The sequence below is a fragment of the Amaranthus tricolor genome, chromosome 14 (genome assembly GCF_026212465.1).
Source record: "Amaranthus tricolor cultivar Red isolate AtriRed21 chromosome 14, ASM2621246v1, whole genome shotgun sequence".
Taxonomy (NCBI): domain Eukaryota; kingdom Viridiplantae; phylum Streptophyta; class Magnoliopsida; order Caryophyllales; family Amaranthaceae; genus Amaranthus; species Amaranthus tricolor.
The window spans coordinates 2,188,881-2,200,453 of NC_080060.1; the positions used below are offsets into that span (position 1 = coordinate 2,188,881).

Consider the following 11,573-nt stretch of genomic DNA (forward strand, 5'->3'; position numbering starts at 1 on the left):
AAAAACCAATGAAAAGAAAATAACTTTTAGTGACTTTTTTACGGGTAAGAAACCAATACAAAAGCTGCTTACCAAACGATCCTTGATCATCAATTTAAAATCTTAAATTAAAAATATATAATATTTATATCTGCGTGACTGAAATAAGACCCGATCCTCATGATTCTCATAATTCAAATGCAATTATGTATGTCCATAAATTTTTAAAGTTACAATGTCTTATACTAATTTATTTTGGTTCATGTCAAATCTTATTTTATGTTATTTTATGTTTGACATTGTTGACTTAACATAATGTAGAGGATTAATTGGACCAAATTTGTAAACTTGAATAAAAAACTAAAGTATCGACTGCGACATCAAATGTAATAGTAAAATATTAATTTCATTAATAATACTACTAACTGAAATTTAAATATAATAATTGATTTTTAAACAAAAAGTTTGTACATCAAAAGTACTTGTACCAAAATTTTATGGCAGTCCATTTAATCCTTTTTTTCCCTTAAATGTTCCCTTTTTTTTATGTACAGGGAAATAAACCCCAAAAATAATTACTTTCTCCTGCCAAATTGCCAATTTCTTCATCTAATATATAAACCCCCAAAATTATTTTCTTCATATTTTCCCCAATAATTTCATCTTTTATCCAATTTTTACCTCTAAATTATTGTAATTATTATTACATTAAGCAACCCTTAACAACTCAAGGCTTCATATTTCACCGCGAGAGGGCGGTTAAACCCGACTTGAGAAAGCAAACTCCCCACCGCGGCCAAGTCCCTACAAAACACCCCTTGGTAAGCAAAAGATCTCGGTTTGCCACCACAACCAGAGCTTGGCTGCTCATTAGCACGATCAATATTAGCTTGTGGTTCGCTCTTCGGCTCAACTACCCTAGGTCCATCAATCCGCGTAATTTGTTTATTAGGCTCAACTTTTTGCCGGGCTTGGGCTTGGGCTTGGAATTGCGCCTGAGCTTGTGCTTGGGCTTGCATTTCGGCTTGTACTTGCGCTTGTGCTTGTTGTAAGGCCAATGTAGCCTTCTTTCTCTCCACCTCTGCCGCCTCTTCTTCGACAATTGTCAACAAAACATTCGAGTAAGCCTTTTGAACCAATCGGAAAAGCAAAACCGTTGACATTCGTGCCCGGTCCTTGACCGAGTCATAATCCTTTTCATCCGCCAACTCACACCGGTCCAAAAACGCCATCGATTTCTCCGGTTTATGTTTCAAAACCAAAAGCAAATGAGCCCGGTCCAATTCCGACCTAGTACAACCTCTTTTTAACCCAATTAACTTAAAATAATCCACTTTTCCTGTGTCCCCCATAGCAATTCTTTGCTTTAATTCCTGAATTTTTGAACCCAAGGTAGAAAGCCTCCCGGGAATCTCCCTATAAGGAACTGCCCTTGGTTTCCAAGCTGGACCGGCCGGTTTACGGTCTCTTAAAATAGAATTATAAATCAACTTAACATGCTCAAGATCATGAACCGCGTCCGTAATACACCCAATAAATTCAAATAACCCGGCTCGTGCATGAAGTGCCACGGTTGATGTTGGGTCTAATGCAAGTGTCCGGTTCAAGTCAGCAATACTTTCAGCGGTCCGACCGGCGGATTTATAGGCGGCGGATCGATGAAAGTAACATTCTGCAAGGAATGCTTGTGGGGCAGGGCGACGACCTTCTAGAATCTTCGAGAAGTGTCTTATAGACTCAGCGAAAAGTCCGGCATCTAAGGCGGCCAATGCGGCAGCGCGACGGCGGATGAGGAGTTTGATGTGGGCAATAAGGTGGGAAATTGATTCTGACTCAGTGAGTGGCTGGTGGTCAACGAGTTGCGGGTGAGTCGACTCGGTGGTGGAGGATAGAGAGAATGAGAAGCTGTCGTCGGACCAGCAAATGCTCTCGCGTCGGAATGCAGCCGAGGCCAGACGCTTGCCGTGTTGGAGCAGGACTAGGGCGTCCTCCATCAGGCCTAGGTGGCAACATGCTTGACCAAGAACGGAATACCTATAAATGATCAAGTAAAATTCAAGATAATGAGTCAACTCGTTCCAACACAATTTTTTTTTACTTATGACTAAATTGCATGGATTTGTAATCAAATAAACAATTTTGTTTTTTTAATAATAAATCAACATTAATATATTAAAAAATTCTAATCAATAACGTGATTTACAAATAACCGTAACTTACACGGTATAAAATGAGAAACTAAAATAGTCTTACATGAGATTATGAAATATTCCGAGCTAGTTTGTAGATAATAGAGTTTTGTACAAACTTAGGGTCCGCTACTCTAATGAGAATCAATTTAAAAAAACTTCCAAGTTACTAATTTAACGCGAATAGATCAAGTTCATACAAGATTTTTTACTGTGAGCATGTCAAAACTCGAAGTCTATAATATACTTCTATTATAGGAGTATATTTTGTCTAATTAATCTTTTCAATAAAATCAAATGGGAATACTTAAATTACAAATTTAACCATTTATAAACATAAAAAATAATTAGTGTTGTCTTTTTGGAAAAGTGAAAGAATTTAGGGAATCAAAGAGCATAAAAAACAGAGTGGCGGTGGAGTGCATAACACTAATCCTAGCGTAATGCACAAGATCATATGTTTCCTTTAATTTCCATTAATAAGTTCTAAAAAATTCCCATTAACAAAATATTATTATTAATATTATTAACCAAAGTTTTGAAATTTGAGCTAAAAATCAAACAAATTTGAAGTTTTTTATATATATATAAATTAATAGGCCAAATAATTTCTATGGGCAAATATTATTTAATTAATATATTGCATTTAATAGCATAAGTTAATTTGATTAAGGGAAATAATAATTACCTCCATTGTCCTTCTTTATCACAGTTCTTATAAAAGCCAGACAAAACTTTCTTCTTAAGATCAGACACTGAGAAGCATTTAAAGGTTGTTGGATAATCACAACTCAGTGAGTCACACTCAGAACTTGATGAACTTAAAAGCTTGACTCGTTCTCTAGAGAGGGAGTGGGACGAGTTATCTGATGATGAACCGGACGAGTCATCCGAGTAAGCCATTTTGTAACTCGGGATGTAATCTTGAAGCATATCTGCTATTTCCTTGTATCTTCTACGGGAGAGTAAACAACGGGCTTTGAGTTCAAGAGCGAGTTCATATCTTGGAGAAAGGGAAAGTGCCGATTCAAGTAAACCCAGTGCTGAGTTAATCTCACTCTGTTCCCGAGTTGAGATCAGAGTTTTTGCTTCTCTTACATATTTGTCTACCAACTGTAATAATGTAATCAATATAGAAAGCCAAATGTTAGATAATCATTAAAATTTAATTTTTTGATGACTACCCTTTAAAATTAAGAAAAAATAAGTACTACCCATTTTATAAAAACTCAATCTTTGAACAAATATAGATCAAATTTTGAAAAAATTAATTATTTTGAACATGCATTAGAGATCAAAATGTGATTTTTTTTGGGGGGTTTTGAGTAATACCCATTATTAATGATACAAATTTAATGTTGCCCATAATATTTTTTTTTCAAAAAAAGAGATAAAATGAAGTTAGAGAAAAAAAATATGAGATCTTTTTGGTGCTAAGCCACAAATTATATATCAAGTTTTTTTGGGTTTTGAGTAATACCCATTATCAATAAAACAAATTTAACATTGACCATAATTTTTTTTTCAAAAATTAGGGATAAAAAAGAAATAAAAACCCATTGGGAGAAAATGAAATTAAAGAAAAAGATTAGACCTTTTTGGTGCTGAGCCACCAATGCTTCTTCTCAATAGAATGAAGATGAGGAGGAGAATTTGAATAAGAAGAAGATGTAGACATAGTTGTAAAATGTTGATCAACTATTTATTATGAATTAAATAAATAAATTCTTCCTTCTTCCCTATAAAAATTGCTTCTTTAATGTTTTTGTTTTTTTTTTTTGGTTTGCTTCACTTTCTCTCACTAGAATCACTTGATTCTCCTCAAGGAAGAAAATGGGAGAAGATGGCAGGGTTTTTATATGAGAAGAGAAGATATGTAGAGAGAGAAAGAGGGGTGAGATTTGAAATTATGGATTAGATTTTCAATGGAGATGTAAATTTTTCAAAAAAAAAAAATAAATCGAGTTTCTCTCTCTAGCTCATAATTTTGCCAGCTTTGACTCAGAGAAAGCTTTGCTTTGATCCTTCAAATTCATTGCTGGCAAGCTCACATTCTCTCTCCTCCATGTGTGTTTCTCTCACTAGACTTTTTGCTTTTTGAAGTACTTCTCTCTCTAGACTATTTTTGTTTTATTTAAATAAAATTGTGGTAATGGCCTATGTGTGGTACTGGTGTTATTGTGAGCATGGAGTAGAATTACACAAATTTTTAAATATAATCTTTAATAGGCTTACCAATATTTATCTAATGTGTTAAAATAATTAATTATAATTTTAAAATAATTAATTTAAAAATAAAAAATTATAAGAGTTCATCTTATGGTAAAAGAAAAGTTGATAGAATTATCTAACATTCAAAAATTAAGAACTCTTACGGAAAATGAATCGGGTCAAAAATCTTACAATGTGACTGTGGTTATTAAAATCACGATTCTGATTTATGATTCAAAAATAAGCGAACAATTTGAATCGTAGGTAGAATCGTAAGTTGGTAGAATCTTACAATTCTAATTACAATAAAATTTGTAGAGGTAGAATCATAACACGATTCTAGGATCTTACGATTTAGCGATCCAATTCTACAAATTTATTTTTAATTTATTTCTTATGTATCATCTTTCATTAATTTTTTTTCGGTTCAACGATCCAATATCATAATTTTTAAAAATTAAATTTCTTCCTCGATGTGAAGATTCAAAATAATTATTAATTATTTTTCTATTTCATTCTTAAAAATGAATTGAATGAAACTTTAATTCGTTAACTTAACCTTTTGAGATGAAAAATTATGGCAAAATAGCAAATTTAGTTTTTATGTAGAATCTTACAATCCTACGATTCAATTCTAACGATTCGATTCAACATCTCTTAAACAATTCTAGTTACAATTATGATTTTAACAACTTTGAATTTGACTAATTGGGCTTAGCTCAATTGAAGGATGGCAACAATGTGAAGGTTTGTATTATAAATTCTTGTTGTAAAACACCGCCTAACAATTAAATTGTGTGAATAATGTTAAAGCAAGAGAAGACTCGTCATGTGTGAATGAGTATATGGAGTATGATTTTTAACATCAAATTATATGTCTTTCAATTAAACTTTAATATTTCTTTGATTCGGGATAAGGCTAGAAAATCTGCACGAGGCATCGAACATTGGTTTTTTCTATAGGCGATGAGAATTGAACCATTGTCACAAGAGTGAAAGCAAAAATCTCATTAACTAGATTAACCCATGATTTTATGATATTTTCCTCCCTAAACTCTACTCATAGTTTTTCTATGAATAGAATACACATGATATAATAACAATGATGATTAGTCATCAATCTACCAATAAACTGAGTTAATTGAAATACAATATAAACAATAACATGTGTTAGGTTAAAATGTAGACCATATAAAGTTAACAATTGGATTCATGTGAAATAAAATTCTAGAAATTAGATTAAATAAAGATGAAGTAGCTTGTAGTAGTAGTGAGTAGAAAACAAGAAATGCCAATCTTTTTAAGACTTGAACCACAAGAATCAAGTATGAAGATCAATGTTGCTTTATACCTTTAAAACTTTATTTTATTATTATTATTATTATTATTATTATTATTATTATAATTATTATTATTATTTTTTTTTTTGTATTTTTGCCTACCCACATTTGATTTTTATTGAATGCACATGAATATGGATAGATTGCCAGATTGGTTAGCCTTAAAGTCTTCTTTGAACTTCCTTTTCATATTCCCTACCTATCAACCATTTTCACTATCACCAGCCAATTACCCTTTAACATTGCTTATTAGTTATAAGCCTTGCTTAATAGGACACTGTCCTACAAGGCTTCAATAGTCGGGAGTTGGGACACTTGCCCATTAGGATGATGTATTTATCTGTTGACACGTGGCGATGTAGATTTTCGGCCCTATTTTTGTAGGGCTTAATCTTTTCTATCCATTCCTTAAATGAAGTATTCATGAGAAATATTTATAAAAAGTAAGAAAAATAAAATTTTTTAGATAGTAAGTATATTAGGAGTATTTTACAGATCGTCTTGTATGAGACGGATTCATATAATTAGTCAATTTATTTAATAGATTATTTTAGATCATAAGTGATCATTTTAAGGTTATAAATAATCACTCTAGGACTATAAAAATTAATTATTTTAACATTGTATTTGTAAGTGATCATTTTAATGTTATAAGTGATCACTTTAAGACATAAAGTGTATATTGGGCTAGCCCAATAGAGATGGTCTCACCGTGAGACAATCTCATTTTAGAATTAGTGATTATTTTATTGAATACTAAATTTGATGGAGTAAAAGTAAAAATCATAAACATTAAAAGAATATTAAAGAATGTTAGTGGAAAAAATAATAAAAACATATTTTTATGACGTTAATGAAAAATATGTATAGACCAAAAAAAATACTCTATAATGAAATTAACAATGTTATTTTTGTTCAAATTTGTAATATAAATAGAAATTTTCTTTATAAAAACTACAAATAAAACACCAAAAAATAAAAAATGAGATTTTTTTTTAACCAACCGAGGAAGTACAATAAGCTAAGGTTCAGGTCAGTCTTGCTAAAGTTAACAAGAAAGACAAATGATAATACTTTTAAGTCTTTAACTGTGTTAGGACAATTTCGTCTGCTTTTTAATTCATCGTTCCATTATTATTTGATTGTTCGGGAATGGGCGAATGGCATCTGATTTATGATCTCATCAGGATTTTGTCAATTGATGTTGGCCGTTAGATATTGGAAGTTTGATGATGGTTTTTAAGTTGACTTATTTTAACAGTTAAAAAATATTGATCTTTTAAATTCGCTTTTAGCTGAGTCTAAATAAGTCAATTGTTTAAAAAAAATTTTGACAAAATTAAATATTAATTGTTAACCAGCTAAAATACTAAAAATTAAAATTCAACCAAAAACTATTTTAAAAATCATTTAATAGACACCATCACCATTGTTATGTAAGTAGGAAAATTTTTATTTGCTAACTACCCATTGCTATTATATAAAATTTGATTATTATATCCAATTAAAAAGATCAAAAAGAACAACCGATTAAATATAAAGATTGTAATATATTTAGTTAACACCCTTTGACTCATTTATATATTCTACTTAATTTTGACCTTAGTGACCTCATACTGTAACCGCCCATGTTTCAAACTAAAGAACCACAAATACGAACACTACCATATTTGACTATCAATAATTGACATGAACTTAACTCTTACCACAACATAAAAGACTTCTACAATCAAACATTTTAATTGATAATTGAACAAACATATGACCAAAACACACTTTATATACTCATATACAATTAACGCGAACGCAAACACTTAAATGAACACTCTTCTAAAAATACACAAATTTTAATTCATGACCAGTATTAAGCATGACTTTTACACTTGTAATTTGTGAAGATTGCAACTTCACATCAACTTACCATATATCCTCTTTTGCGGACACCCGTTTTTCAAATAATTTCATGGGCTAAAAAAGGAAACCCGGCCATCAAATACACCAACCACAACAACCATATTTTTCATGGTTATACCAACACCGAATTATTTTTTATTGTTTTCAAAAACATTAGAGTAAGAACTGTAAAAACTCGCAAACTATATAACAAGTAACTTGCTATTATAGGTAATTTCAATCCAAAAAAGTGTGAAATTTCAGAAAACACCTTTTATTATTGGTTTTATTTATGAAAATTAGTATTGGTATTATTATAATAAAAAAATTAAAATATTATATTATTTACGATAATTTTTCTTATTATCTTTTAAGACTTAGAAAACTTTAGGTCCATTTTCTACGTGGATTACCCTAAACAAAAACAAACAAGGGACTCTTTTATTAATTCTATGTAAGAAAGTGCATGAACGGACTACACATATAAGATTATATTCATTTTTTGTATAATTATATTTTGTGGACAACATATATAATATTGATGGAAAGAACAACTAGTGTAAATTAGTTAAATTTCTATATCAAAATAAATGCACATATCAATCAAAATTCAATATATCATTTAACAAATTCAGCCTAAAAATGGCCCATGATTTATGGGTCTCACCATCAAGAAATTTTTCTCATTCTTTTTTTTAGTCTGATTTTATCAAATTTGTCTCAATTTTATATTTTTTCTTTAGTTTTCATCTATATATTTAATTTTTTTTTATATCATCCATTCATAATATTTATTTTTTTGTCTTATTTTTTACACTTTCCTATTTATATATAGGGCAAATTAATAGTACTAGTATGTAACAATATTACAAACCTACATATATAGTTTTGATGTATATGTAGGTTTGTAATATTGTTACATACTATGTCTAGAAGGCTACAAGTTGCAATTTCACAACAAAAGGACGTGCTCTAACTTTAATGAATTGCTTGTCTATTTTTGAAAGTGCTTTTAATATATGTATTTATAAGCAATATCATTCATAGAATCAAACTTGAGTAATTTGCATGATATTGATATTTGGTTTTAATCAAATAGTAATGGGGATTTAAATGATAAGATATAGAAGTACATATTAAGAAAAGCTTGAATAATTGTACTATTAAAGACAAACAAAATCAATTATTGACGAATTAGTGAAAAATTTAAATAAGCACAAATTAAGTTTTACCGAGTTAATTTGAAGTTGTATACAAGTATATATTTTTCGATCAAATGAACACTCGTAAGTAGTTTATTATTATGTCAAATTAATTAGATATTTTAGCTCTTGAATATAAATAAATTTTGAGTTTCAAGTGGATTTTTTTTCATAGTTTGTACCACAAAAAAATGTGAAGGCAAATTGCATGCTTGGGCATTAGACAAAAGTACACGGCTTTTTGGTCCATTTGGGTTTATTCAATAATCTTCATACCACACATACGTATGTTAGGCCATCACTTTTCCATTTTAAAAGGTCCCATTTCATAATGAATTACTCCTTCCATCATAAAGAAATAACCATAAAGGTAAATGGGTAAAAATTAAGAAAATAAGTAAAATAATGTTCATTATAAAAAGGTATATTTTATCAATAAATAGAAAAAAATGTATTAATAATAAATTTAATTGTTTGGGTGGAGAGAATTGTACTCCATGATTTTATGAATTACGTATACATCTTCATAGGACTACTTCTATCAATTATGAAAATTGATAAACTACCACAAATCAATCACCTTGAACTAATTTTATTTTGATATAGGAGTAAATGAATTGTCAATTTTATATATATTATCTTTAACAAATAATTTATAGGACTATAATTAAGAACTAATTTGATAGTTAAATTAAAATTTTAAATTTAAATGAAATTACCTTTAAAATTTTAATTGGGAAAAATAATTCATTTCATATAGATTTCAGGTAATATTTGATACCAAAATTCGTAAATTTTATTTGAGAAGAATATATAATTAATTTACAATTATTGATTAATTAAAAGCCACAAATTATGTTGATAGAAAGAAAAAACAATAAATGATGACCGGCTCCCATTGTATAGGCATGTCTCAATGGAAGGGAGCATTGAGTGACGCAATGCTTTGGAGATTCTTTTCCTCCTCTAGGATTAGGGTGTCATGCATGCTTAAATTATAGACTAAAACAAATACTCAATTATTATTATTATTATTATTTTAATTTATGTGGTACTATTATGGAGTAGTAGTTTTCTTTCCCAAAATAATGATCTACTTTTTGGATAAGTTAAAATAATTTCTTAAAAAAATTACTATCAATGACTTTGGGATAGAATAAATGAAATTTGGATTGGTTTTGGGTTGTTAGTTTGTCAAAAAAATTAAAAAAAGTTTGTTTAATGGTTTTTCAACAAGTTGAAGAAGCTAATTTTATTAACCTTTATAAATGACAATTAATTTAATGACTTATTTTTCTTTCAATAAAAAGTCAATAATTAATACTTAATTTATGAAATATTTTTATGTTTCCAACAATCTAACTTTACTAGCTAGTTTAAAATCCAATAAAAACAACTAATATTTTTAATTAATTAAACAAGTTAATTTTAAAAGTCACCAATCAACACCTCTCCAAACCTTTAACTTTTTTGTTAGTTTAAAAGTTAATAACAACCAATACTTTCAACTGGTAAAACCAATCAATATAAAAAACACTAACCAACAACCTAACATGATTCTCCAAACACCCTCCTAGTTTAAGCTTGTAATACAATATCCTTAATCTTACTTAGGAAGAAATATATTTGATTGATTTTTATAGGATAATAAGAAAATAATAAGTTGATAGTATAATGTGAATAAATATGAATGAAATTAGGAAATAAAATATAAATATAACATAATTAATACAATTAGGGATGGAGCAAAGATTTTGGAAGCCTATTTGTTTTTACAATGTTTTTTAAGATAGGGCCATTTATTATATTAAAAGATAAAAAAGTTCCACTTCAAAAAAAATAATTTAAGACAAAATATATTGTAACAATCGAATATAAAAAAAGTTTACAAACAAATCATTTAAAAAATATTGTTTGAAAACTGAACCTGAACAATACCATTAAATTTAATATTTTAGGCTCCTTATTTCGAGCACCCTAAACAGTCAGCTACTCAAGATCCCCAAGAACTTCGGCCATGAATACCATAAATAAAAATTTAATATAGCAAAAGAAACAAATACAATTACATTAAATTTTAGACGATTTGATAAAGTTAATAATCTAATTCCAATAAAAGCTAAGGAGCTTATTCCTATAAATATGGTGGTGCGTGCCTACGTGGGACAGTTGCTAGTTGCTACATGTGGCTGCATGTGCAATTGACGTGAAGGTGTCAAACAGCTGCTGCTATTTATCTTAGTAACGTAATCCATATGTTTTACAATATTCATTACGATTAATATCTATTTGCACAATAATTAATAAACGTAATTTTATGAGATATTTTACTTTATTTATGTCATATATTAAAATTAACTAAAGCTTAATTTTGGTATGACATTTATCAATTTCGAATTTTAATATTTGGATAAGTTAACATTTTTTAATAACATTCTTGCATTTCATTAATTAATGAAACAATGAAATTCATTTATTCATTTAATCAATCAATTAGAAAAATTTTTTATAAAAGAAAAGAATTCAAATGTTATCGATAAAGAAAACAGTTGTCAAAAATTAAATATGTAACCAACATTGTGAGCATATATATAGGTGCTAGAGGGTGGTTTTGTTGCATGTACATTGTTCTGTTTTGTATTGGGTTTTAGTTTGGTGTTAAAATTGTACCCGTGTTGTATTCAAATCCGCTTGTTTTGAATGGTCTAACGCAATGTTGGGTCTTGGTTTTAATAGCTTTTTCCCCTCTTTAGATTTTT

General features: G+C 29.0%; 1 protein-coding gene across 1 annotated transcript; it reads right to left on the reverse strand.

Moving 5' to 3' along the window:
- Positions 1-366: 366 nt before the first annotated feature.
- Positions 367-4,309, reverse strand: LOC130799861 (uncharacterized). The gene is made up of 3 exons (XM_057663126.1): positions 3,763-4,309; positions 2,857-3,281; positions 367-2,013 (listed from the first exon to the last, which is right to left on the reverse strand). Exons 1-3 carry the CDS (start codon positions 3,844-3,846, stop codon positions 699-701), a joined length of 1,824 nt encoding a protein of 607 aa, XP_057519109.1. The 5' UTR covers positions 3,847-4,309; the 3' UTR covers positions 367-698.
- Positions 4,310-11,573: the final 7,264 nt, after the last annotated feature.